We start from the raw sequence: 27,977 nt of genomic DNA, 5'->3' as shown, positions 1-27,977 counted from the left end.
ACCCGTACCCCAGTGAGAGTCAGTGCCTGTGGAACCCGTACCCCAGTGAGAGTCAGTGTCTGTGGAACCCGTACCCCAGTGAGAGTCAGTGTGTGTGGAACCCGTACCCCAGTGAGAGTCAGTGTAACCCATACCCCAGTGAGAGTCAGTGCCTGTGGAACCCGTACCCCAGTGAGAGTCAGTGTGTGTGGAACCCGTACCCCAGTAGTGTGTGTGGAACCCGTACCCCAGTGAGAGTCAGTGTGTGTGGAACCCGTACCCCAGTGAGAGTCAGTGTGTGTGGAACCCGTACCCCAGTGAGAGTCAGTGTGTGTGGAACCCGTACCTCAGTGAGAGTCAGTGTCATAGAGTTATACAGCACAGATAGAGGCCCATCGTGTCCGCGCCGGCCATCAAGCCCTGTCTAATCTAATCCCATTTTCCAGCATTTGGTCCGTAGCCTTGTATGCTATGGCATTTCAAGTGCTCATCCAAATGCTTCTTGAATGTTGAGGGTTCCTGCCTCTACCACCCTTTTAGGCAGTGAGTTCCAGATTCCAACCACCCTCTGGGTGGAAAAAGTTTTTCCTCAAATCCTCTCTAAACCTCCTGCCCCTTACCTTGAAACTATGCCCCCTTGTTATTGACCCCTCTACTAAGGGGAAATGTTCCTTTCTATCTACCCTATCTATGCCCCTCATAATTTTGTATACCTCAATCTGCTCCCCCCTCAGCCTTCTCTGCTCCAAGGAAAACAACCCCAGCCTGTCCAGTCTCTCTTCATAGCTGAAGCGCTCCAGCCCAGGTAACATCCTGGTGAATCTCCTCTGCACCCTCTCCAAAGCAATCACATCCTTCCTATAGTGTGGCGGCCAGAACTGCACACAGTATTCCAGCTGTGGCCTAACCAGTGTTTTATACAGCTCCATCATAACCTCCCTGCTCTTGTATTCTATGCCTCGGCTAATGAAGGCAAGTATCCCATATGCCTTTTTAACCACCTTATTCACCTGTTCTGCTGCCTTCATGGATCTATGTACATGCACACCAAGGTCCCTCTGATCCTCTGTCTTTCCTAGGGTCTTACCATTCATTGTGTATTCCCTTGCCTTGTTCGTCCGTCCAAAATGCATCACCTCACACTTTTCAGGGTTAAATTCCATTTGCCACTGTTCCGCCCATCTGACCAACCCATCTATATCGTCCTGTAGCCTGAGGCTTCCCGCCTCGCTATTTACCACCCCACCAATTTTCGTGTCATCTGCGAACTTACTGATCATACCTTTTACATTCACATCCAAATCATTAATGTAGACCACAAACAGCAAGGGACCCATCCCTGCGGTACCCCACTGAACACAGGCTTCCAGTCACAAAAACAACCTTCCACCATCACCCTCTGCCTTCTGCCACTAAGCCAGTTTTGGATCCAATGTGCCAAGGCACCCTGGATCCCATGGGCTCTTACCTTCCTGACCAGTCTCCTATGCAGGACTTTATCAAAAGCCTTACTGAAATCCATGTAAACCACATCCACTGCACTACCCTCATCCACACACCTAGTCACCCCCTCGAAAAATTCAATCAAATTGGTCAGACATGATCTTCCCTTGACAAAACCATGCTGGCTATCCCTAATTAATCCCTGTCTCTCCAAGTGGAGACCAATTCTGTCCCTCAGAATTTTTTCCAATAATTTCCCTACCACTGATGTTAGGCTCACTGGCCTGTAATTCCCTGGTTTATCCCTACTACCCTTCTTGAATAATGGTACTACATTAGCTGTTCTCCAGTCCTCTGGCACATCCCCTGTGGCCAGAGAGGTTCTGAAAATTTGTGTCAGAGCTCCTGCAATCTCTTCCTTTGCCTCATAGTAGCCTGGGATACATCTCGTCCGGGCCTGGGGATTTATCCACTTTTAAGCCTGCTAAAACCGCTAGTACCTCCTCCCTCTCGATGCTAATATGTTCAAGTATATCACAGTCCCCCTGCCCGATTTCTATGTCCACATCGTCCTTCTCCATAGTGAACACAGATGCAAAAAATTCGTTTAAAACCCCACCTACATCTTCTGGCTCTACACACAGTTTGCCACTTTGGTCCCTAATGGGCCCTACTCTTTCCCTAGTTATCCTCTTGCCCTTAATATACTTATAAAACACCTTAGGATTTTCCTTTATTTTGCTCGCCAGTGTTATTTCATGGCCCCTCCTCGCTCTCCTAATTTCTTTTTTAAGTACCCCCCTGCACTTTTTATACTCCTCTAAGGCTTCCTCTGTCTTTAGTCCTTTGTATCTGCCAAAAGCCCCCCTTTTTTTCCTAATCCATTCTCGTATATCCCTTGACATCCAAGGTTCCCTGGGCTTGTTGGTCCCACCCTTGACCTTTACGGGAACATGTTGGTATTGTACGATCTCAATTTCCTTTCTGAAAGACTCCCATTGCTCCGATGTGGATTTTCCTTCAAGTAGCTGATCCCAGTCCACTTTGGCCAGATCCTGCCTTATCATATTAAAATCGGCATTCCCCCAATTTAGAACCTTTATTTCCGGTCCATCCTTGTCCTTTTCCATGACTACCTTAAATCTCACCGAATTATGGTCATGGTCACCAAAGTGTTCACCTACTAACACTTCTACCACTTGCCCGGCCACATTCCCTAGAATTAGGTCCAGTACCGCCCCCTCTCTTGTAGGACTTTCTACATGCTGGCTCAAAAAGCTCTCCTGGATGCACTTTAAGAATTCTACACCCTCTGAGCCTTTCACACTCTGACTATCCCAGTTAATATTGGGGAAGTTGAAATCCCCCATTATTATTACCCTATTATTTGCACACTTCTCTGAGATTTGCCTACATATCTGTTCCTCTATCTCCCCCTGACTGTTTGGGGGCCTATAGTACACTCCCAGCAAAGTGCTAGCCCTCTTTTTGTTTTTAAGTTCAACCCATATGGCCTCATTAGAGGAATCTGTTAATATATCATCCCTCCTTACAGCAGTAATTGTCTCCTTAATTAATATTGCGACACCCCCTCCTCTTCTACACCCCCCTCTGTCTCGCCTGAAGATTCTATACCCCAGAATATTGAGCTGCCAGTCTTGCCCCTCCCTCTACCATGTCTCCGTGATAGCAACAATATCGTACTCCCATGTGTTCATCAACACCTTCAGTTCATCCACCTTATTTGTAAGACTCCTTGCATTAAAATAAATGCCATCCAGCCTTGCCCTACTCCCTTGTGCCGTTACATATTTGCTCTGCCTTCCAGTCTGACTTGTTTTTTCCTCTATATTTGGCTGTACATCACCCCCTATTATAGCTCCACTCTGTATCCCATCCCCCTGCCAAGTTAGTTTAAACCCCCCCCAACAGTGCTAGCAAACCTCCCCGCAAGGATATTTGTCCTGTTCTGGTTCAGGTGCAACCCGTACGACTTGTACAAGTCCCACCTTCCCCAGAAGCAGACCCAGTGATCCAGGAAACTAAAGCCCTCCCTCCTGCACCAACTCTTTAGACACGCATTCATCTGCTCTATCCTCCTATTCCTATACTCACTAGCACGTGGCACCGGGAGTAATCCAGAGATTACAACCTTTGAGGTCCTGCTCTGTGGAACCCGTACCCCAGTGAGAGTCAGTGTGTGTGGAACCCGTACCCCAGTGAGAGTCAGTGCTTGTGGAACCCGTACCCCAGTGAGAGTCAGTGTGTGTGGAACCCGTACCCCAGTGAGAGTCAGTGCCTGTGGAACCCGTAGCCCAGTGAGAGTCAGTGTGTGTGGAACCCGTACCCCAGTGAGAGTCAGTGCCTGTGGAACCCGTACCCCAGTGAGAGTCAGTGTGTGTGGAACCCGTACCCCAGTGAGAGACAGTGTGTGTGGAACCCGTACCACAGTGAGAGTCAGTGTGTGTGTGGAACCCGTACCCCAGTGAGAGTCAGTGCCTGTGGAACCCGTAGCCCAGTGAGAGTCAGTGTGTGTGGAACCCGTACCCCAGTGAGAGTCAGTGCCTGTGGAACCCGTACCCCAGTGAGAGTCAGTGTGTGTGGAACCCGTACCCCAGTGAGAGTCATTGTGTGTGGAACCCGTACCCCAGTGAGAGTCAGTGTGTGTGTGGAACCCGTACCCCAGTGAGAGTCAGTGTGTGTGGAACCCGTACCCCAGTGAGAGACTGTGTGTGTGGAACCCGTACCCCAGTGAGAGTCAGTGTGTGTGGAACCCGTACCCCAGTGAGAGCCGGTGCCCGCGGGTGAGGTTGGGGCGAATGTGCGTGGGGTGGAATGGACCATAAGTTGAAGTGTGGGCCTATAGTGTGACTGAGCCACACTCTGCACCTTATCCCCCATCCCCTGCTCCCACACACAAGTAGTGACGCTGTTTACCTTTGTTCCAATGCCTCCTCCACACTCTGCAGCAAGCTCCTCATTAAAAAAAAAACATCAGTGTTAATTCACCATGTTTAAAAGATCGCTGCTCCCACCGTCGATTCTCTCACACTTGTGCACTCACTCACACACACAATCCCGCAGTCACAGCCTCTCACCCATACACGCACACACACACACTCTCACTCACACACACACTCACATTCTCTCTCATGCTCATCCACACACACACTAACACATTCATGCACATACTGTCCTGTACGGTTAACTGGGCAGTGATCAGGCGCAGGAACCCTCGCTGATCTCCCCTCTCCCCAGCCCTGTGGGGACGTAAAAGATCCCACGGCCACTATTGGAAGAAGAGCAGGGGGAGTTCTCCCCGGTGTCCTGGGGCCAATATTTATCCCTCAACCAACATCACTAAAAGAAATGATCTGATCATTATCACATTGCTGTTTGTGGGAGCTTGCTGTGCGCAAATTGGCTGCCGCGTTTCATACATTACAACAGTAACCACACTTCAAAAATTGGCTGTAAAGCGCATTGGGACGTCCTGAGGTGGTGAAAGGCGCGGGAGAAATGGGAGTTCTTTCTTTCTTTACAGATCAGTACTTAATCCTGGGAGTGGAGGATGGAATCTACACGCTGAATCTCAATGAGCTCCATGAGGATACAATAGAAAAGGTAAAAGATTTCATTTCCTGCTCCAGTTCAAACTGACTCTCACTGGGGTATGGGTTCCACACACACTGACTCTCACTAGGGTACGGGTTCCACACACACTGACTCTCACTGGGGTACGGGTTCCACACACACTGACTCTCACTGGGGTACGGGTTCCACAGACACTGAATCTCACTGGGGTACGGGTTCCACACATACTGTCTCTCACTGGGGTACGGATTCCACACACACTGACTCTCACTGGGGTACGGGTTCCACAGACACTGACTCTCACTAGGGTACGGGTTCCACACACACTGACTCTCACTGGGGTACGGGTTCCACACACACTGACTCTCACTGGGGTACGGGTTCCACAGACACTGAATCTCACTGGGGTACGGGTTCCACACACACTGACTCTCACTGGGGTACGGGTTCCACACATACTGACTCTCACTGGGGTACGGGTTCCACACACTGACTCTCATTGGGGTACGGGTTCCACACATACTGACTCTCACTGGGGTACGGATTCCACACACACTGACTCTCACTGGGGTACGGGTTCCACAGACACTGAATCTCACTGGGGTACGGGTTCCACACACACTGACTCTCACTGGGGTACAGGTTCCACACACACTGACTCTCACTGGGGTACGGGTTCCACACACACTGACTCTCACTGGGGTACGGGTTCCACACACACTGACTCTCACTGGGGAACGGGTTCCACACACACTGACTCTCACTGGGGTACGGGTTCCACACACACTGACTCTCACTGGGGTACGGGTTCCACACACACTGACTCTCACTGGGGTACGATTTCCACACACACTGACTCTCACTGGGGTACGGGTTCCACACACACTGACTCTCACTGGGGTACGGGTTCCACACACACTGACTCTCACTGGGGTACGGGTTCCACACACACTGGCTCTCACTGGGGTACGGGATCCACACACACTGACTCTCACTGGGGTGTGGGTTCCACAGACACTGACTCTCACTTGGGTACGGGTTCCACACACACTGACTCTCACTGGGGTACGGGTTCCATACACACTGACTCTCACTGGGGTACGGGTTCCACACACACTGACTCTCACTGGGGTACGGGTTCCACACAAACTGACTCTCACTGGGGTACGGGTTCCCCACACACTGACTCTCACTGGGGTATGGGTTCCACACACACTGACTCTCACTGGGGTACGGGTTTCACAAACACTGCCCCTCACTGGGGTACGGGTTCCACACACTGACTCTCACTGGGGTACGGGTTCCACACACACTGACTCTCACTGGGGTACGGGTTCCACACACACTGACTCTCACTGGGGTACGGGTTCCACACACACTGACTCTCACTGGGGTACGGGTTTCATAAACACTGACTCTCACTGGGGTACGGGTTCCACACACACTGACTCTCACTGGGGTACGGGTTCCACACACACTGACTCTCACTGGGGTACGGGTTCCACACACACTGACTCTCACTGGGGTACGGGTTCCACACACACTGACTCTCACTGGGGTACGGGTTCCACACACACTGACTCTCACTGGGGTACGGGTTCCACACACACTGACTCTCACTGGGGTACGGGTTCCACACATACTGACTCTCACTGGGGTACGGGTTCCACAGACACTGAATCTCACTGGGGTACGGGTTCCACACACACTGACTCTCACTGGGGTACAGGTTCCACACACACTGACTCTCACTGGGGTACGGGTTCCACACACACTGACTCTCACTGGGGTACGGGTTCCACACACACTGACTCTCACTGGGGAACGGGTTCCACACACACTGACTCACTGGGGTACGGGTTCCACACACACTGACTCTCACTGGGGTACGATTTCCACACACACTGACTCTCACTGGGGTACGGGTTCCACACACACTGACTCTCACTGGGGTACGGGTTCCACACACACTGACTCTCACTGGGGTACGGGTTCCACACACACTGGCTCTCACTGGGGTACGGGTTCCACACACACTGACTCTCACTGGGGTACGGGTTCCACACACACTGACTCTCACTGGGGTACGGGTTCCACACACACTGACTCTCACTGGGGTACGGGTTCCACACACACTGACTCTCACTGGGGTACGGGTTTCACAAACACTGCCTCTCACTGGGGTACGGGTTCCACACACTGACTCTCACTGGGGTACGGGTTCCACACACACTGACTCTCACTGGGGTACGGGTTCCACAGACACTGACTCTCACTGGGGTACGGGTTTCACACACACTGACTCTCACTGGGGTACGGGTTTCACACACACTGACTCTCACTGGGGTACGGGTTCCACAGACACTGACTCTCACTGGGGTACGGGTTTCACACACACTGACTCTCACTGGGGTATGGGTTCCACACACACTGACTCTCACTGGGGTACGGGTTCCACACACACTGACTCTCACTGGGGTACGGGTTCCACACACACTGACTCTCACTGGGGTACGGGTTCCACACACACTGACTCTCACTGGGGTACGGGTTCCACACACACTGACTCTCACTGGGGTACGGGTTCCACACACACTGACTCTCACTGGGGTACGGGTTCCACACACACTGACTCTCACTGGGGTACGGGTTCCACACACACTGCCTCACTGGGGTACGGGTTCCACACACACTGACTCTCACTGAGGTACAGGTTCCACAGACACTGACTCTCACTGAGGTACGGGTTCCACAGACACTGACTCTCACTGGGGTACGGGTTCCACAGACACTGACTCTCACTGGGGTACGGGTTCCACACACACTGACTCTCACTGAGGTACGGGTTCCACACACACTGACTCTCACTGAGGTACGGGTTCCACAGACACTGACTCTCACTGGGGTACGGGTTCCACAGACACTGACTCTCACTGGGGTACGGGTTCCACACACACTGACTCTCTCTGGTTTACAGTGGGTGCACTCCTTTAAAAGTACTTCCTTGGCTGTAAGCACCCGTTCCCAAGTTTGTAAAAAGCGCGATATAAATGCCAGTTCTTTCTTTCGTCGTAGTAATTGTGTTCCTTACAGGCTGTCATCTTCATCTTCGTCAAGCTTCCATTCCTCGTCCCTGTCGGGATCCTGCAAGCCAGAAATGATGGTTATTGAAGACGCTGAAAGGGAGTGGTGGATCAGGGCAGTCATGGTGGGACAAACCCTCACTACCAGGGGCGAGATGTTCGCCTCGGGCGCCAGGAACAAACGCGCTTAAAGCTGGCAAACCGATCCTGCCACACGCAACAGCCAAGTGACCTTAATGGAATGCCTCTTCTCTCTGTCCCGTTTCTCTATGTCCCTTCAATCCCGCTGGGCGAGAGATAGCAAGAGAAGACCCTGGCAGGGGAAGATGGGCCTGTCTCAGGACTGATGTTATGGGGTTTGAAGGTAGCCTTTCGCCTTCAGCATCACCGATCGCTCCCATAAGTGGACATTGCGTCCCTTATGAACCGGAGTGCGTCCAGTATCCAGGTTAATGAAGTGAGACCAGAGATCAGTAACCCGGCTTACTTCACTGTATCACCGCCACCTCTGGTCGCTGGATCAACGTACGCCCAACAGACCGAGGATCGAGCGAAAAACCAACATCAAATTAGTCAGCCGTGGCACAGTGGATAGCGCTCTCGCTCGCCTCTGGGTCAGAATGTCGTGGGTTCGAGCCCCACTCCAGAGACTCGAGCCACATAATCCAGGCCGACACTCCCACTGTTGGAGGGGCAGTACTGAGGGAGCGCCGCACTGTCGGAAAGGCAGTACTGAGGGTGCGCCGCACTGTCGGGAGGGGCAGTACTGAGGGAGTGCTGCACTGTCGGAACAGCAGTACTGAGGGAGTGCCGCACTGTCAGCAGGGCAGTACTGAGGGAGCGCCGCACTGCCGGAGGGGCGGTACTAAGGGAGCGCTGCACTGCCGGAGGAGCAGTACCGAGGGAGCGTCGCACTGTCAGAGGGGCAGTACTGAGGGAGCGCCGGAGGGACGGTACTGAGGGAGCGCTGCACTGCCAGAAGGGCAGTACTGAGGAGCCCCGCACTGTTGGAGGGGCAGTACCGAGGGAGCACCACACTGTCGGAGGCACAGTACAGAGGGAGCGCCGCACTGTCGGAGAGGCAGTACTGAGGGAGCGCAGCACTGTCGGGGCAGTACTGAGGGAGCGCCGCACTGTCGGAGGGGCAGTACTGAGGGAGCGCCACACTGTCGGAGGGGCAATACTGAGGGAGCGCCGCACTGTCGGAGGGGCAGTACTGAGGGAGCGCAGTACTGAGGGAGCGCCGCACTGTCGGAGGGGCAGTACTGAGGGAGCGCCGCACTGTCGGAGAGGCAGTACTGAGGGAGCGCCGCACTGTCGGAGGGGCAGTACTGAGGGAGCGCCGCACTGTCGGAGGGGCAGTACTGAGGGAGCGCCGCACTGTCGGAGGGGCAGTACTGAGGGAGCGCCGCACTGTCGGAGGGGCAGTACTGAGGGAGCGCCGCACTGTCGGAGGGGCAGTACTGAGGGAGCGCCGCACTGTCGGAGGGGCAGTACTGAGGGAGCGCCGCACTGTCGGAGGGGCAGTACTGAGGGAGTGTTGCACAGTCGGAGGGGCAGTACTGAGGGAGTGCCGCACTGTCGGAGGGGCAGTACTGAGGGAGTGTTGCACAGTCGGAGGTGCCATCCTGCAGATGAGACGTTAAACCGAGGCCCCGTCTGCCCTCTCGTGTGGACATAAAAAATCCCATGGTCACTATTGGAAGAAAAGCAGGGGAGATTTTTCCAGTGTTCTGGGGCCAGTATTTATCCCTTAACTAACATCACTCAAAAAACAGAATATCTGGACATTATCATATTGTTCTTTGTGGGAGCTTTCTGTGCACAAATTGGCTGCCGCGTTTCGCACATTACAACAGTGCCGACGCATCATTGGCTGTAAAGTGCTTTGGGATGTCCTGAGTTGGATGAAAAGGCGCTGTATGAATGCAAGTCCATGTAAACAGAATGGCAATTCTGTATGTAAACAGCAGCCTGTCACGGTGTAGTTGCTGGCTCTAGGCAGATGGTGGTGCTATGGAGCGAAGTTCTGAAGACTCTCTCCCAACTTTGTTGCCAGCGTGTATATATTAAAATAAGATTTAAATCCATCGATTGATTGTGGTCAACGCGACAGGCAGCTTGCTGGTACACCATCCTATTATGTGTTCGATCTGCTCCCCCGCCGCCCCCCCATTCTCATTGGACAATCGCATTGATGATGTCATGAGCTGAGCCGCAATAGCTGTTCAGCTTATGACATCACCAAGTAGAACAATCCAGCCTTGGTAAAGCCTCGGGCTGCTGATCGAGGTTCCTCCATTGCTGGGTTCTAAGGCAGGACCCGTCAGAGGTTAAAGGTTGACTCTTTGCCCGTTCACTTACCAACGTGCTCTGTGGTTCCGTCTCTTTCCTCATTGGGGGGCCAAACTGCACTTGGCGAACTGAGAGAAACCAAAAAAATTACACATTTCTGACGGGTTCTGATTTACCTCCCCCAGCCCCCGATCCCGGTAACCTCCTCCAGCCCTACAACCCTCCCGATCCCTGTAACCTCCTCCAGCCCTACAACCCTCCCTATCTCTGTAACCTCCTCCAGCCCCAACAACCCTCCCGATCCCTGTAACCTCCTCCAGCCCTACAACCCTCCCTATCTCTGTAACCTCCTCCAGCCCCCTACAACCCCCCGATCCCTGTAACCTCCTCCAGCCCCACAACCCTCCCTATCTCTGTAACCTCCTCCAGCCCGACAACCCTCCCTATCTCTGTAACCTCCTCCAGCCCGACAACCCTCCCTATCTCTGTAACCTCCTCCAGCCCTACAACCCTCCCTATCTCTGGAACCTCCTCCAGCCCCTACAACCCTCCCGATCCCTGTAACCTCCTCCAGCCCCTACAACCCTCCCGATCCTTGTAACCTCCTCCAGCCCTACAACCCTCCATATCTCTGTAACCTCCTCCAGCCCCTACAACCCTCCCGATCCCTGTAACCTCCTCCAGCCCCTACAACCCTCCCGATCCTTGTAACCTCCTCCAGCCCTACAACCCTCCCTATCTCTGTAACCTCCTCCAGCCCCTACAACCCTCCCGATCCCTGTAACCTCCTCCAGCCCCTACAACCCTCCATATCTCTGTAACCTCCTCCAGCCCCTACAACCCTCCCGATCCCTGTAACCTCCTCCAGCCCCACAACCCTCCCTATCTCTGCAACCTCCTCCAGCCCCACAACCCTCCCTATCTGTAACCTCCTCCAGCCCTACAACCCTCCCTATCTCTGTAACCTCCTCCAGCCCCTACAACCCTCCCGATCCCTGTAACCTCCTCCAGCCCCACAACCCTCCCTATCTCTGTAACCTCCTCCAGCCCTACAACCCTCCCTATCTCTGTAACCTCCTCCAGCCCTACAACCCTCCCTATCTCTGTAACCTCCTCCAGCCCCTACAACCCTCCCGATCCCTGTAACCTCCTCCAGCCCCACAACCCTCCCTATCTCTGTAACCTCCTCCAGCCCTACAACCCTCCCTATCTCTGTAACCTCCTCCAGCCCCACAACCCTCCCTATCTCTGTAACCTCCTCCAGCCCCACAACCCTCCCTATCTCTGTAACCTCCTACAACCCTCCCTATCTCTGTAACCTCCTCCAGCCCCTACAACCCTCCCTATCTTTGTAACCTCCTCCAGCCCTACAACCCTCCCTATCTCTGTAACCTCCTCCAGCCCCGCAACCCTCCCCATCTCTGTAACCTCCTCCAGCCCCACAACCCTCCCTATCTCTGTAACCTCCTCCAGCCCCTACACCCCTCCCTATCTCTGTAACCTCCTCCAGCCCCACAACCCTCCCCATCTCTGTAACCTCCTCCAGCCCCACGACCCTCCCTATCTCTGTAACCTCCTCCAGCCCCACAACCCTCCCTATCTCTGTAACCTCCTCCAGGCCCACAACCCTCCCTATCTCTGTAACCTCCTCCAGCCCGACAGCCCTCCCTATCTCTGTACCTTCCTCCAGCCCCACAACCCTCCCTATCTCTGTAACCCCCTCCAGCCCTACAACCCTCCCTATCTCTGTAACCTCCTCCAGCCCCACAACCCTCCCTATATCTGTAACCTCCTCCAGCCCGACAACCCTCCCTATCTCTGTAACCTCCCCCAACCCGACAACCCTCCCTATCTCTGTAACCTCCTCCAGCCCGCCAACCCTCCCTATCTCTGTAACCTCCTCCAGCTCCCTACAACCCTCCCTATCACTGTAACCTCCTCCAGCCCTGCAGCCCTCCCTATCTCTGTAACCTCCTCCAGCCCCACAACCGTCCCTATCTCTGTAACCTCCTCCAGCCCGACAACCCTCCCTATCTCTGTAACCTCCTCCAGCCCCTACAACCCTCCCTATCTCTGTAACCTCCTCCAGCCCCACAACCCTCCCTATCTCTGTAACCTCCTCCAGCCCCTACAACCCTCCCTGTCTCTGTAACTTCCTCCAGCCCCGACAACCCTCCCTATCTCTGTAACCTCCTCCAGCCCTACAACCCTCCCTATCTCTGTAACCTCCTCCAGCCCCTACAACCCTCCCTATCTCTGTAACCTCCTCCAGCCCCTACAACCCTCCCTATCTCTGTAACCTCCTCCAGCCCGACAGCCCTCCCTATCTCTGTACCCTCCTCCAGCCGCACAACCCTCCCTATCTCTGTAACCTCCTCCAGCCTTACAACCCTCCCTATCTCTGGAACCTCCTCCAGACCTACAACCCTCCCTATCTCTGTAACCTCCTCCAGCCCCTATAACCCTCCCTATCTCTGTAGCCTCCTCCAGCCCCTACAACCCTCCCTATCTCTGTAACCTCCTCCAGCCCCTACAACCCTCCCTATCTCTGTAGCCTCCTCCAGCCCCTACAACACTCCCTATCTCTGTAACCTCCTCCAGCCCCTACAACCCTCCCAACCACTGTAACCTCCTCCAGCCCCTACAACCCTCCCTATCTCTGTAACCTCCTCCAGCCCCTACAACCCTCTCTATCTCTGTAACCTCCTCCAGCCCCTACAACACTCCCTAGCTCTGTAACCTCCTCCAGCCCTACAACCCTCCCTATCTCTGTAACCTCCTCCAGCCCCACAACCCTCCCTATCTCTGTAACCTCCTCCAGCCCCTACAACCCTCCCTATCTCTGTAACCTCCTCCAGCCCTACAACCCTCCCTATCTCTGTAACCTCCTCCAGCCCTGCAACCCTCCCCATCTCTGTAACCTCCTCCAGCCCCACAACCCTCCCCATCTCTGTAACCTCCTCCAGCCCCACAACCCTCCCTATCTCTGTAACCTCCTCCAGCCCCTACAACCCTCCCTATCTCTGTAACCTCCTCCAGGCCCACAACCCTCCCTATCTCTGTAACCTCCTCCAGCCCGACAACCCTCCCTATCTCTGTAACCCCCTCCAGCCCTACAACCCTCCCTATCTCTGTAACCTCCTCCAGCCCCACAACCCTCCCTATATCTGTAACCTCCTCCAGCCCGACAACCCTCTCTATCTCTGTAACCTCCTCCAGCCCGCCAACCCTCCCTATCTCTGTAACCTCCTCCAGCTCCCTGCAACCCTCCCTATCACTGTAACCTCCTCCAGCCCCTACAACCCTCCCTATCTCTGTAACCTCCTCCAGCCCGACAACCCTCCCTATCTCTGTAACCTCCTCCAGCCCCTACAACCCTCCCTATCTCTGTAACCTCCTCCAGCCCCACAACCCTCCCTATCTCTGTAACCTCCTCCAGCCCTCCCTATCTCTGTAACCTCCTCCAGCCCTACAACCCTCCCTATCTCTGTAACCTCCTCCAGCCCCTACAACCCTCCCTATCTCTGTAACTTCCACCAGCCCCGACAACCCTCCCTATCTCTGTAACCTCCTCCAGCCCTACAGCCCTCCCTATCTCTGTAACTTCCTCCAGCCCCGACAACCCTCCCTATCTCTGTAACCTCCTCCAGCCCTACAGCCCTCCCTATCTCTGTAACCTCCTCCAGCCGCACAACCCTCCCTATCTCTGTAACCTCCTCCAGCCCCTACAACCCTCCCTATCTCTGGAACCTCCTCCAGACCTACACCCCTCCCTATCTCTGTAACATCCTCCAGCCCTACAACCCTCCCTATCTCTGTAATCTCCTCCAGCCCCTACAACCCTCCCTATCTCTGTAACCTCCTCCAGCCCCTACAACCCTCCCTATCCCTGTAACCTCCTCCAGCCCCTACAACCCTCCCTATCTCTGGAACCTCCTCCAGACCTACACCCCTCCCTATCTCTGTAACATCCTCCAGCCCTACAACCCTCCCTATCTCTGTAATCTCCTCCAGCCCCTACAACCCTCCCTATCTCTGTAACCTCCTCCAGCCCCTACAACCCTCCCTATCTCTGTAACCTCCTCCAGCCCCTACAACCCTCCCTATCCCTGTAACCTCCTCCAGCCCCTACAACCCTCCCTATCTCTGTAACCTCTTGCAGCCCCTACAACCCTCCCTATCTCTGTAACCTCCTCCAGCCCGACAGCCCTCCCTATCTCTGTACCCTCCTCCAGCCCCACAACCCTCCCTATCTCTGTACCCTCCTCCAGCCCCACAACCCTCCCTATCTCTGTAACCTCCTCCAGCCCTGCAACCCTCCCTATCTCTGTAACCTCCTCCAGCCCCTACAACCCTCCCTATCTCTGTAACCTCCTCCAGCCCCTACAACCCTCCCTATCTCTGTACCCTCCTCCAGCCCCACAACCCTCCCTATTTCTGTAACCTCCTCCAGCCCTACAACCCTCCCTATCTCTGTAACCTCCTCCAGCCCCTACAACCCTCCCTATCTCTGTACCCTCCTCCAGCCCCACAACCCTCCCTATCTCTGTAACCTCCTCCAGCCTTACAACCCTCCCTATCTCTGTACCCTCCTCCAGCCCCACACCCCTCCCTATCTCTGTTAGCTCCTCCAGCCCTACACCCCTCCCTATCTCTGTACCCTCCTCCAGCCCCACAACCCTCCCTATCTCTGTAACCTCCTCCAGCCTTACAACCCTCCCTATCTCTGTAACCTCCTCCAGCCCTACAACCTTCCCAGATCTCTGCGCTCCTCCAATTCTGGCCTCTTGCGCATCCCCCGATTTCCATCGCTCCACCATTGGCGGCCGTGCCTTCAACCGCCTGGGCCCCGAGCTCTGGAATTCCCTCCCTAAACCTCTCCGCCTCTCTCTCCTCCTTTAAGACACTCCTTAAAACCGACCTCTTTGACCTGTCCTAATATCTCGTTATGTGGCTCGGGGTCACATTTTGTCTGATTTACGCTCCTGTGAAGCACTTTGGGACGTTCTATGATGTTAAAGGCGCGGTGTAAATGGTAGATGTTTGTAGACGTACCTACATCCATTTTGTCTCTCTCCCCCCACCCCCCCGGAGACTCCCCGCTGTTTTTCCGCCCCTCCGATACAGTCACTATAGAAATATCTGTCTCTGGCCACAAGGAAGTGAAGAACTTACACTGTATCTCCGAATTTGTCCTCTCCGCCCTCATGTGTGGTCCCAGAGAGTGGATTTTATCGGGGAAAGCGTCACAGGTCTGCAAAGCAACCAGATGTTTACAAGCCGAGCGTTTTTATTCCAGCAGCTCGCCCGCTCTGCTCCCGACGGGGCCCGGCCGGCGCTGGGGCTACCTGACCCACCGAGTGGTGGGGCGGGACGGACTGGAGGGGCTGAATGGCCTTCCTCCTGTTCCTGGGACCCGTGGCCTCAGCCGCCCTCCAACACCCTCAGCCAGCAGGCCATTCTCAAGAGTGTGAGCCCGGACACTGAGGGCCGGCCAGAGTCCTGCCCGCCCAGCGCAAAGCGGGTGGGCGCTGTGCTTAAAATGGCTGCCAGGTGCTTCTCGCCGCCATTTTAATTGCCAGATTTTTTAAGTGTCAGTGAGGGATGGGGGTGGAGGAACCATTGATATTCAAGAGTTAAGGCCACGCAAATGAATGACTCAGTCCCAATGTCCTCGGCCAATATTTATCCCTTAACCAACATCATTAAAACAGATGATCTGGTCATTATCACATTGCTGTTTGTGGGAGCTTGCTGTGCACAAATTGGCTGCCGCGTTTCCCACATTACAACAGTGACCACACTTCAAAAAAGTACTTCATTGGTGTAAAGCGCTTTGGGACGTCCTGAGGTGGTGAAAGGCGCTATATAATGTTGTAATGAGAGCAGACGGGGCCTCGGTTTAACGTCTCATCCGAAAGACGGCACCTCCGACAGTGTGGCGCTCCCTCAGTACTGCCCCTCCGACAGTGCGGCGCTCCCTCAGTACTGCCCCTCCGACAGTGCAGCACTCCCTCAGTACTGCCCCTCCAACAGTGCGGCGCTCCCTCAGTACCGCCCCTCCGACAGTGCGGCACTCCCTCAGTACTGCCCCTCCGACAGTGCGGCGTTCCCTCAGTACCGCCCCTCCGACAGTGCGGCGCTCCCTCAGTACCGCCCCTCCGACAGTGCGGCGCTCCCTCAGTACTGCCCCTCCGACAGGGCGGTGCTCCCTCAGTACTGCCCCTCCGACAGTGCGGCGCTCCCTCAGTACCGCCCCTCCGACAGTGCGGCACTCCCTCAGTACTGCCCCTCCGACAGTGCGGCGTTCCCTCAGTACCGCCCCTCCGACAGTGCGGCGCTCCCTCAGTACCGCCCCTCCGACAGTGCGGCGCTCCCTCAGTACTGACCCTCCGACAGTGTGGCGCTCCCTCAGTACTGCCCCTCTGACAGTGCGGCGCTCCCTCAGTACTGCCCCTCCAACATTGCGGCACTCCCTCAGTACTGACCCTCCGACAGTGTGGCGCTCCCTCAGTACTGCCCCTCCGATAGTGCGGCGCTCCTTCAGTATTGCCCCTCCGACAGTGCGGCGCTCCCTCAGTACTGACCCTCCGACAGTGTGGCGCTCCCTCAGTACTGCCCCTCTGACAGTGCGGCGCTCCCTCAGTACCGCCCCTCTGACAGTGTGGCGCTCGCTCAGTACTGACCCTCCGACAGTGCGACGCTCCCTCAGTACTGCCCCTCCGACAGTGCGGCGCTCCCTCAGTACTGCCCCTCTGACAGTGCGGCGCTCCCTCAGTACCGCCCCTCCGACAGTGTGGCGCTCGCTCAGTACTGACCCTCCGACAGTGCGGCGCTCCCTCAGTACCGCCCCTCCGACAGTGTGGCGCTCGCTCAGTACTGACCCTCCGACAGTGTGGCGCTCGCTCAGTACTGACCCTCTGACAGTGCGACGCTCCCTCAGTACTGCACTGGGAGTGTCGGCCTGGATTGTTGGGCTTGAGTCTCTGGAGTGGGGCTCGAACCCACGACCTTCTGACTCAGAGGCAAGAGAGAGACGGGCTGACACTGGCGGAGGTGAGCGCGAGATTGCGATGTCACGGCTGCCATCATAAGATGTGTACAATGTGGTGGATGAGTTGCAGGAAGACTCGATTGAACCCCCCTACCCACCGCTGTACCTCCAAGTCGCTGTCGTCCATGGGGCAGCTGCCGCTTGGATCTGGGTTATTCGCCTTGTCCAAGAGTTCGATCCCCTGTACCCTGCTGATTGCTTGATTCGTAAACGGGTGCTGGCGAGAAAAGAGATCGGTGTCAAGGTAGGTTCGGAACTGAAACACAACACTCCGCAAATTCACGGGTTTTGCTGGCTGGATGGGACTAAACGAAAGACTTGGGGCGGTGGCAGCGCGAATCCAGTTGCTGTGGCAATGCAGCCCGCAGAGCGAGAGCTGCCCATAATTTTTCCCTGCAAGTAGCAGGCCATTCAACCGTGGAGGGCATCAAAGCTGAGCCCCAAATGAAGGGTGGAGCAGACTTGGAGGGGCCAAATGGCCTACTCCTGCTCCTACGTTCCTGTCTTATCCTCACCCAAACACACACACACTTTCCTGGGGGTCACTGAATAGGTGAGCAGGAATCATAGAATAAAATCTTACAGCACGGGAGGAGGCCATTCGGCCCATCGTGCCTGTGCCGGCTCTTTGAACGAGCTCTCCAATTAGTCCCACTCCCCCCCGCTCTCTCCCCACAGCCCTGCACATTTCTCCTTTTCCAGTATTTATCCAATTCACCTTTTGAAAGTTACTATTGAATCTGCTCCCACCGCCCTTTCAGGCAGCGCATTCCAGATCACAACAACTCGCTGCGGAAAAACATTCTCCTCATCTCCCCTCTGGTTCTTTTACCGATTATCTTCAATCTGTGTCCTCTGGTTACCGACCCTCCTGCCACGGGAAACACTTTCTCCTTATTTACTCCATCAAAACCCCTCGTAATTTTGAACGCCTCCATTAAATCTCCCCTTAACCTTCTCTGCTCCAAGGAGAAGAAGCCCAGCCTTCTCCACATAAGTGAAGTTCCTCATCCCTGGCACCATTCTGGCCAATAAGGACGATAAATCCCCAGGGCCTGATAATCTACATCCTAGGGTACTTAAGGAAGTGGCCCTAGAAATAGTAGATGCATTGCTGGTCATCTTCCAAAATTCGATCGACTCTGGAACAGTTCCCATGGATTGGAGGGTAGCTAATGTTACCCCACTATTTAAAAAAGGTGGTAGAGAAAAAATGGGGAATTATAGCCTGACATCGGTAGTGGGGAAAATGCTAGAGTCCATTATAAAAGATGTAATAGCAGAGCACTTGGAAAACAGTGACAGGATCGGACAAAGTCAACATGGATTTACAAAAGGTAAATCATGCTTGACTAATCTACTGGAGTTTTTTGAGGATGTAACTGGTAGAATAGATAAGGGAGAACCAGTGGATGTGGTGTATTTGGACTTTCAGAAGGCTTTCGATAAGGTCCCGCATAAGAGATTAGCGTGTAAAGTTAAAGCACATGGGATTGGGGGCAAGGTATTGACTTGGATAGAGAACTGGTTGGCAGACAGGAAGCAAAGAGTTGGAATAAACGGGTCTTTTTCCAAGTGGCAGGCAGTGACTAGTGGGGTACCGCAGGGATCGGTGCTAGGACCCCAGCTATTCACAATATATATAAATTATCTAGACAAGTTTGCAGATGACACAAAGCTGGGTGGGCGTGTGTGCTGTGAGGAGGATGCAGAGAAACTCCAGGATGATTTGGACAGGTTGGGTGATTGGGCAGAAGCATGGTAAATGCAGTATAACGTGGATAAATGCGAGGTTATCCACTTCGGTGGCAAAAACAGGAAGACAGATTATTATCTGAACGGCAATAGATTGGGAAAAGGGGAAGTGCAACAAGACCTGGGTGTCCTTGTGCACCAGTCGCTGAAGGTAAGCATGCAGGTGCAGCAGGCGGTTAAGAAGGCAAATGGTATGTTGGCCTTCGTAACGAGAGGGTTCGAGTACAGGAACAAGGATGTCTTGCTGCAGTTGTACAGGGCCTTGGTGAGACCACACCTTGAGTATTGTGTGCAGTTTTGGTCACCTTATCTGAGGAGGGATGTTCTTGCCATGGAGAGAATGCAGTGAAGATTCACCAGACTGATACCTGGGATGGCAGGAATGACGTATGAGGAGAGATTGAGTCGATTAGGCTTATATTTGCTGGAGTTTAGAAGAATGAGGGGATCTCATTGAAACTTATAAAATTCTAACAGGACTGGACAGACTAGATGCAGGAAGGATGTTCCCGATGGTCGGGGGGTCCAGAACCAGGGGTCACAGTCTAAGGATAAAGGGTAAGCCATTTAGGACTGAGATGAGGAGGAATTTCTTCACCCAGAGAGTGGTGAACCTGTGGAATTCTCTACCACAGAAGGCAGTAGAGGCCAATTCATTAAATATATTCAAGAAGGAGTTGGATATATTTCTTAAGGCTAAAGGGATCAAGGGATATGGGGAGAAGGCAGGGACAGGGTACTGAGTTTGGATGATCAGCCATGATCGCATTGAATGGCGGAGCAGGCTCGAGGGGCCGAATGGCCTACTCCTGATCCTATCTTCTATGTATCTCCTCTGCACCCTCTCCTTGGGGTCTTTAGATGGAGGTGGAAGTGGAGGAGAGACAACCGAAGTTGGCCCAACCATCTGCTTCCCTTCTTGGGTTGGGGTGGGAGGTTCCCTCACTTTGGGTTAGTGTCCACCTGGGACCTCCCAGTGCCGGGGCCACCACTGTAACCATGTACTTGTGTCCAATCAAACCTCTTGACCCAATGATAGTTGCTCGTTTCCCGAGCAATTTTGGTGAGATTCATTGTCTGCCTTCCATGGCCAAACAGCTACCTGTAACAGCTTCTCTGCCGTTGGCCTTTTCTTGGGGTTTTTCCTCAGGCTCATCTTAATGAAACTGTGACACTCCGCTGACCTGTGGATTCAAGCACAGAGAAGGTGAGAGACTGGGGCGCGAAGGCCCTTCCGCTTGTGGCGGAGCATAGTGCAGGGTGGCAGTGAGCTGGTACCAGTAATAGTGACCATCAAAGTTATCAGATTGTACCAACGGTTCACTAACGTCCCCTGCCGTCCTTCCCCGGTCTGGGCCTATACGTCACTCCTAACTGCGGGTTCAAGTCCCACTCCAGAGACTTGAGCACAAACATCCTGGGCAACACTCCCTGGTGCAGTGCCAAGGGAGCGCCGCACTGTCCGAGGGGCAGTACTGAGGGAGCGCCGCACTGTCGGAGGGGCAGTACTGAGGAAGCGCCGCACTATCAGACGGACAGTACTGAGGGAACGCCGGACTGTCGGAGGGGCAGTACTGAGGGAGCGCTGCACTGTCGGAGGGGCAGTACTGAGGGAGCACCGCACTGTCGGAGGGGCAGTACTGAGGGACTGCCGCACTGTCGGAGGGGCAGTACTGAGGGAGCCCCGCACTATCGGACGGACAGTACTGAGGGAGCACCACACTGTCAGAGGGGCAGTACTGAGGGAGCACCGCACTGTCGGAGGGGCAGTACTGAGGGAGTGCCGCACTGTCGGAGGGGCAGTACTGAGGGAGCCCCGCACTATCGGACGGACAGTACTGAGGGAGCACCACACTGTCAGAGGGGCAGTACTGAGGGAGCACCGCACTGTCGGAGGGGCAGTACTGAGGGAGTGCCGCACTGTCGGAGGGGCAGTACTGAGGGAGCGCCGCACTGTCGGAGGGGCGGTACTGAGGGAGCGCCGCACTGTCGGAGGGGCAGTACTGAGGGAGCACCGCACTGTCGGAGGGGCAGTACTGAGGGAGCCCCGCACTATCGGACGGACAGTACTGAGGGAGCACCACACTGTCAGAGGGGCAGTACTGAGGGAGCACCGCACTGTCGGAGGGGCAGTACTGAGGGAGTGCCGCACTGTCGGAGGGGCAGTACTGAGGGAGCGCCGCACTGTCGGAGGGGCGGTACTGAGGGAGCGCCGCACTAGCGGAGGGGCGGTACTGAGGGAGCGCTGCACTGTCGGAGGGGCAGTACTGAGGGAGTGCCGCACTGTCGGAGGGGTAGTACTGAGGGAGCGCCGCACTGTCGGAGATGCCGTCTCTCAGATGAGATGTTAAACCGAGGCCCCGTCTGCCCCCTCAGGTGGATGTAAAAGATCCCATGACCACAATTGGAAGAAGATCAGGGGGAGTTCTCCCCTGTGTCCTGGGGCCAATATTTATCCCTCAACCAACATCACTAAAACAGATGATCTGGTCATTATCACATTGCTGTTTGTGGGAGCTTGCTGTGCGCAAATTGGTTGCTGCGTTTCCCACATTACAACAGTGAGCACACTTCAAAAAAAGTACTTCATTGGTTGTGAAGCGCTTTGGGACGTTAAAGGGGCTGGAGAAATGGTTGACTCTTAACGGCCCTCTAAAGTCGCCCAGCAAGATGCTCAGTTGTATCTAAACTGCTACCGAAGCACCACCACCTTCCCAAGGGGCATCTAGGGGATGCGCAATCAGTGCCGGCCTTGCCAGCGGCACCCACATCCCAAGAAATACAAGTCTCACTTCTTTCCTGACCAGCTGAGGTCATAAGAAACAGGAGCAGGAGTCGGCCATTCGGCCCCTCGCGCCTCTGCCGCCATTCAATAAGATCATGGCTGATTCGATCTTGGTTCTCGACTCCACTTTCCCGCCCGCTCCCCAAAGGTGAGCCACTTATCTAGTTGGGGGAGTTTCACAGCTCACCGCCCCACCCCACAACGCACGACGCCGTGAAACCGTGCGCTGGGACCGCAGAGAACGGGACGAGGGCCGCTTACCATTTAATTTTCTCCTTCAGTTTTGGAGGTTGGAAGTTGCTCTTGGACATTAACATCAGCGCCCTGGAAGAAGAGGAGAACAATGAGACAAAGCGCGCTACATACCCCCTTCTAAATTCATCCATTCGCACAAATCCCAAGAAGGAGATTTCAGAAAGTTCATTGACTTGAGCGTGCGAGTCGCCACCACCTGTTGGGTTGCATTGGCGCTGCCAACATGGGTCAGGTGAAGGACCCAGGAGCCAGAACGCAGGACACCACACGGCTGAAGAGTGGGACAGAAGATGAGGTGGCTCCAAACTCGGGTTTCAAAAACCCCAAGTTTTGTGTCGAAACGGAGGGAGGTACAGAAATTCCACCGGATATCTGGCACAGAAATCACAGAAACCCCACAGTGCAGATAGAGGCCATGTCGGCCCATCGAGCCTGCACCGACACATATCCCACCCGATCCCCGTAACCCCTACACCAACACATATCCCACTGTATCCCCGTAACCCCACGTATTTAACCCCCCTAACGCTAAGGGTCAATTTATCATAGCCAATCATCCTAACCCGCACATCTTTGGACTGTGGGAGGAAACCGGAGCACCCGGAGGAAACCCACGCAAACACGGGGAGAATGTGCAAACTCCACACAGACAGTCACCCGAGGCTGGATTCGAACCCGGGTCCCTGGCGCTGTGAGGCAACAGTGCTAACCACTATGCCACCGTTCGGCCATTCGGCCCAACCAGTCCATGCTGGTGTTTATGCTCCACTCGAGCCTCCTCCCGTCTTTCCTAATCTAAATCTATCAGCATAACCCTCGATTCCCTTCTCCCTCATGTGTTTATCTAGCCTCCCCTTAAATCCATCGATACTATTCGCTTCAACCACTCCCTGTGGTAGCGAGTTCCACATTCTCACCACTCTCTGGGTAAAGAAGTTTCTGCTGAATTCCCGATTGGATTTATTAGTGACGATCTTATATTGATGGACCCTAGTTATGCTCTTCCCTACAAGTGGAAACATCTTCTCCATGTCTACTCTATCAAAACCTTTCATCATTTTAAAGACCTCTATTAGGTCACCCCTGAGCCTTCTCTTTTCAAGAGGAAAGAGCCCCAGCCGGTTCATCCTTTCCTGATATGTATAACTTGCGTTGACCAATTGTAACTATCCTTGGTGGAGCCATTGCCAGCGTTCCCACTACTCGTTTCATTAAGAACATAAGAAACAGGAGGAGGCCAGTCGGCCCCTCGAGCCTGCTCCGCCATTCAATAAGCTCATGGCTGAGCCGATCTTGGCTTCAACATCACTTTCCCGCTCTCTCCCCATAACCCTTGACTCCCTTGTAGTTCAAATGTCTGTCAGTCTCCGCCTTGAATATATTCACTGACTCCGCCTCCACAGCTCTCCGGGGTAGAGAATTCCAAAGATTCACCATCCTCTGAGAGAAGAAATTCCTCATCTGAGTCCTAACTGGGCGACCCCTTATTCTCAAACTGTGCCCCCTCGTTCTAGATACCCCACACGGGGAAACATCCTCTCGGCATCCACCCTGTCAAGCCACCTCAGAATCATATATGTTTCAATAAGATCACCTCTCATTCTTCTAAACTCCAATGAGTATAGGCCCAACCTGCTCAACCTTTCATCATACGTCAACCCCTTCGTCCTAGGAATCAACCTCATGAACCTTCTCTACTGTTTTCCCCAGGTGCTTCCTTACCTCATGGGGTGCAGGTCAAACATGGGGGGCTGTAGTTCGGCTAACTCGATGGCCGTGATGCCGACTGCCCAAATGTCACACTGTTGGTTGTAGCCGCCTTTCTTCTCAACGGCAGCCACTTCTGGAGCCATCCTGCGCGGAAAAGGAGAGCGATTAGCACCCTGCGGGGCATAGCCCGAAGACTGAACTCTGAAGGCGGGGGGGGGGAATACAGACGAGCAGGAGACCCTCCGACAGAACTTCACCCACACCGGTCACGTCTGACGGGGTGAGCTGCTCCCGTCTACCTGTCGTAAGGACCTCAGTCCAGTTACTATTGAGCACAGAACTGTCCCAAACCGGAGTTGGCAGTAAAACTAACAATCGCACTCAGAGAGGCCACACAGGAAGTGACAATTCGAGATGGCCAATCAGACGCTATAAATGACCATCCCAGGCCGTAATAGAAAAGAAAGATTCCTGTTTCTCCCGCGCCTTTCACACCTCAGGACGTCCCAAAGCGCTTCACAGTCAATGAAGTACTTTTTGAAGTGTGGTCACTGTTGTAATGTGGGAAACGCGGTGGCCAATTTGCGCACAGCAAGCTCCCACAAACAGCAATGTGATAATGACCAGATCATCTGTTTTTAGTGATGTTGGTGGAGGTATAAATATTGGCCCCAGGACACCGGGGAGAACTCCCCCTGCTCTTCTTCCAATAGTAGCCATGGGATCTTTTACGTCCACCTGAGAGAGCAGACGGGGCCTCAGTTTAACGTCTCATCCGAAAGACGGCGGCCTAGAAATTCAGTTTGCACAGTTTTGGGGCGCTAAAGTCGGGCGTTCGGTAAATTTAGCGCCCGCCGGAAACTGCAGGCAACCGCGCCGAAATTCAGTGGATTTGGCCAAGAGTTTTGGCGAGCGCTGAAACCGGCGTTGCAATGCTCGGTTCCGGCGCTAAACCGGCGCTGCGGCCTGATAACGCCGATGCCGGGCGCAGCGCAGGTGCGGTCATGTATTGCTTGACAGCAGACACCCTGACGCCGGCCTGCTCTTAAAGGGGGAAGGGTCAACTTTGACTGCTGCCACGCCCTGCACACTGGAGCCCTGCTGCTAGGCCTCAACAGTGCTGGTGGGACAAAATAGCGCCAGAACAGATGGAGATGGCCCGTGAAAGAGCCCAGCGCTTCTCAGACCATGCACTGAGGGTGCTGATTGATGCTGTCCAGGAGAGAAGACCCATCTTGTGCCCGGACAATGGCAGAAAGGCTCCCAGGAGAGAGTTCAGGAAAGCCTAGAGGAGCATCGCACGCAGGGTCTCCTCAAACTCAGATGTGCCCAGGACTGCGGACCAGTGCCGCAAAAAGTTCAATGACCTCTGTCGGCTGGTGAAGGTGAGTACCCTTTCCACTGTCCTCCTCATCCTTGCATGTGAGCCTCACACTATGGGAAAAGGGACCTCAAAGGCATAATGGGCAGCCCTCCTCACGCAGCAATGCCACTGGCATGATCATCAGCAGCACTTTCTGCACTGACCACACTGGCCAGGCTATTCCACCATGGGAGGCAGTACACACAGCAACAGGGCACCACACTGTACTTAGAGTCCGTCCTTTCTCTTGCAGGCCAAGCTGGCAAGAAATGCGCGCAGCCGGCTGGAGACCGGTGGTGGACGGCCCCACTACCAGGCTCTAAGTGCTCTGGAGGAGAGCGTCGCTGGACTCCTGCGTCCCCGGGTGACTGGCCCTGTAGCCATCGGGGATGCGGACCCTGTGCTGGGAGCCACTGGTAAGGAGATGACCGCTTGCAGCTCTCTCGTTGCCCTAGTGCTTCCGATCTAAATCCTTTCCCACTGACGGACAAATGCGCATAATGCCACCGCTCAGGCGTCCCTCGCTGACGCCCTGTCCTCACTTTAAAGCTACTCTTGTGCCTTCCTGCTTTCAGCTGCTGAGGAGGAGGTGGTCCCTGAGGCGCCGGGTGCCAGGCCCTTGGAGGAGGAGGACGTCCAGGACGAGGAGGAAGCCGGGCCATCGGGCGAGCCCTCAGCCGTGCCAGGGGATGGCAATGAAGGGGGGACGTCTGGCATGCAGGAGAGCCAGGGGGAGGTGTTGCAGGGGAGGGCAGATCCTGCTTGCAGTGGGGTCCAGGCAGGCGGCAGGGGTCGGCCAGCTCGGCCGGCTTCTCCCCAGCTGCAGAGTCCTCTCTCCAGTCCGGAGAGTGGCCTCGGCCAGGAGGTGTGCCTCCTGCAAGAGATCTCGGTGGCGTCTGACCGGCGCCACCATGAGTTCATGGGGGTTGTGCAGCAGATGCCGCACGCCATCGAGTCCCTGGCTCAGAGTGTGGCAGCATTCGGCCAATCACAGGCCAGGGGGGTGGAGCAACTGGCCGCAGCGCACGCCAGGGGGGTCGAACTACTCGCGGCACTGCAGGAGGAGAGTCGCCAGAGAGGTGGTTCCTTCGAAACACTGTCACAGCAGCTGGAGGCACATACCCGGGCAGTGCGGTCACTGACTTCTGCCACACTCGCTTTGACGCAGAGGCGTCGCACCCGCACCCGCCGCCCTGCTGCAACACAGCGGGCTGGCCTCCAGCACATAGCTGCGCCAGCTGAACTGCCAGGCCGGACGACTGCCACTGTGTCTGCTGAGCCTCGCGCGCCTGGCAGCAGCCAGCTTGCCCCCCTTGGAGCATCCGACACTGCCACTCCCCCAGCCAGGGTGCGAGGAGCTGCTGCTGCCACTGATGCTGGCCAGCCACAGCCGAACCAGTCAGCAGCCGGCCCCTCCCGGGACGTGCGTCGTGTTGGCCGACCCCCAAGGGCATCTGTCGCGACGCATGGGGGCCCTCATGAGCCTTCCCCCAGCCTTGAGGCCGCCACAGGGCCCACGTTGAGGTGGAGCAGCAGGCCGGGCAGGGGCCGGGGAAGGCTCTCTAAGGACTCGCCCTCTCGGCACAGCCGCTAGAGTGTGGTCTCTGCGGCATTGTATATATGGGGGGGATTGTGTTTTGGGGGCTGATTTTTGTGGATGGCCGAAATTGAAGGCATTTTGTGTTTTTATGGGGGTCTTTCTGTTGGCGAGGGGGGCCCTTTTTTTGTTGCGGCCAATGTTGAAGGCCATGTGGATGGCCAACTTTTGTTAGTCCTCCCCAGGTTGGGGGAGTGACATATGTTTGTGACTGTTTTTTGGCTGTGTTCTGTGTTTTTGAGTTTCATGTGGGAAGGGGCCTCAGTTTGTTAAATAAAGGTTTTTATTTATTCAGCTTGTCCAGGTGTCATGTTTCAAGTGTTTGCTGCGTTAACCGGCTGACGGCTTCCGGAGCGGCTGCCTTCAGGTGCGCTCATTCCCACAGGCCATTCCCTCACAGCGGGCCTAGAAGTGTCGAGCAATAAGCCCCCGGCGTACGGCCCTTGGGCCTCCTGGCCTGCTCCTCCTCCTCCTCCCCCTCCTCCTCCTGATGGTCCTCCTGCTCGTCCTCCTCAGGTGGTGGTGCAATGTCAGGTGGCAGTGCCTGCGTCCGGCGGATAGCCAGGTTGTGCAGCATGCAGCACACGACGACGAACTGGGACACTCTATCCGGCGAATACTGTAGAGAGCCGCCGGAGCGATCCAGGCAGCGGAAGCGTTGCTTGAGGACGCCTATGGTTTGCTCTATGACGTTCCTTGTTGCTTGATGGCTTTCGTTGTATGAGTCCTCCGCTGGGGTCCTGGGCGCGCGGAGCGGGGTCATGAGCCATGTGCACAAAGGGTAGCCCTTGTCCCCGATAAGCCATCCCCTTGGTGGAGGCTGTGCCTGGAACATGTCAGCCACAGTAGTCTGGCGCAGGATAAAAGCATCGTGGCTGCTTACATAAGAACATAAGAAATAGGAGCAGGAGTAGGCCAATCGGCCCCTCGAGCCTGCTCCGCCATTCAATAAGATCATGGCTGATCTGATCCTAACCGCCAATCCACTATGACAGGACTATCTCCTGAATCTAACAGCATTAGACACACGAAAACAGGAGCAGGATCAGGCTACACGGCCCCTG

The 27,977-nt window shown here is 55.0% G+C and overlaps 2 protein-coding genes across 6 annotated transcripts in view; one reads left to right on the top strand and one right to left on the bottom strand.

Moving 5' to 3' along the window:
- The window catches only part of map4k2 (mitogen-activated protein kinase kinase kinase kinase 2), a 143,992-nt gene that overhangs the window by 59,243 nt on the left and 56,772 nt on the right, over window positions 1-27,977 (bottom strand). Inside the window, exons 9-16 of one of the 5 annotated variants that reach the window (XM_085976307.1) lie at window positions 23,966-24,097; window positions 22,250-22,312; window positions 20,306-20,387; window positions 17,555-17,665; window positions 15,570-15,648; window positions 10,464-10,522; window positions 8,108-8,160; window positions 4,360-4,398 (exon numbers count right to left, since the gene is read on the bottom strand). In XM_085976307.1, coding sequence (XP_085832433.1) covers window positions 4,360-4,398; window positions 8,108-8,160; window positions 10,464-10,522; window positions 15,570-15,648; window positions 17,555-17,665; window positions 20,306-20,387; window positions 22,250-22,312; window positions 23,966-24,097 — 618 coding nt within the window. The remainder of the gene's footprint in view (window positions 1-4,359; window positions 4,399-8,107; window positions 8,161-10,463; window positions 10,523-15,569; window positions 15,649-17,554; window positions 17,666-20,305; window positions 20,388-22,249; window positions 22,313-23,965; window positions 24,098-27,977) is intronic. The other 4 variants (XM_085976308.1, XM_085976309.1, XM_085976310.1 and 1 more) reach the window with 4 other exon arrangements.
- LOC147092980 (uncharacterized) lies at window positions 78-27,206 on the top strand. Its single transcript, XM_085976324.1, has 3 exons — window positions 78-5,046; window positions 25,570-25,732; window positions 25,892-27,206. Exons 1-3 carry the CDS (start codon window positions 4,942-4,944, stop codon window positions 26,908-26,910), a joined length of 1,287 nt encoding a protein of 428 aa, XP_085832450.1. The 5' UTR covers window positions 78-4,941; the 3' UTR covers window positions 26,911-27,206.

The sequence above is a fragment of the Somniosus microcephalus genome, unplaced genomic scaffold (assembly GCF_052327205.1).
Source record: "Somniosus microcephalus isolate GS21.2 unplaced genomic scaffold, FLI_Smic_1.0 unresolved_chr2, whole genome shotgun sequence".
Lineage (NCBI taxonomy): Eukaryota > Metazoa > Chordata > Chondrichthyes > Squaliformes > Somniosidae > Somniosus > Somniosus microcephalus.
The sequence above is the reverse complement of the archived record's forward strand: the minus strand, read 5'-3'. Positions and strand labels throughout refer to the sequence as shown.

What these genes read in the sequence shown, in the direction of transcription:
- LOC147092980 (XM_085976324.1), top strand. Translation starts at nt 4,942, where the DNA reads ATGGGAGTTCTTTCTTTCTTTACAGATCAGTACTTAATCCTGGGAGTG. An exon ending in ATGAGGATACAATAGAAAAG is followed by an intron (nt 5,047 to 25,569) that starts GTAAAAGATTTC and finishes TTTCTCTTGCAG; the next exon opens with GCCAAGCTGGCAAGAAATGC. An exon ending in CCCTGTGCTGGGAGCCACTG is followed by an intron (nt 25,733 to 25,891) that starts GTAAGGAGATGA and finishes TCCTGCTTTCAG; the next exon opens with CTGCTGAGGAGGAGGTGGTC.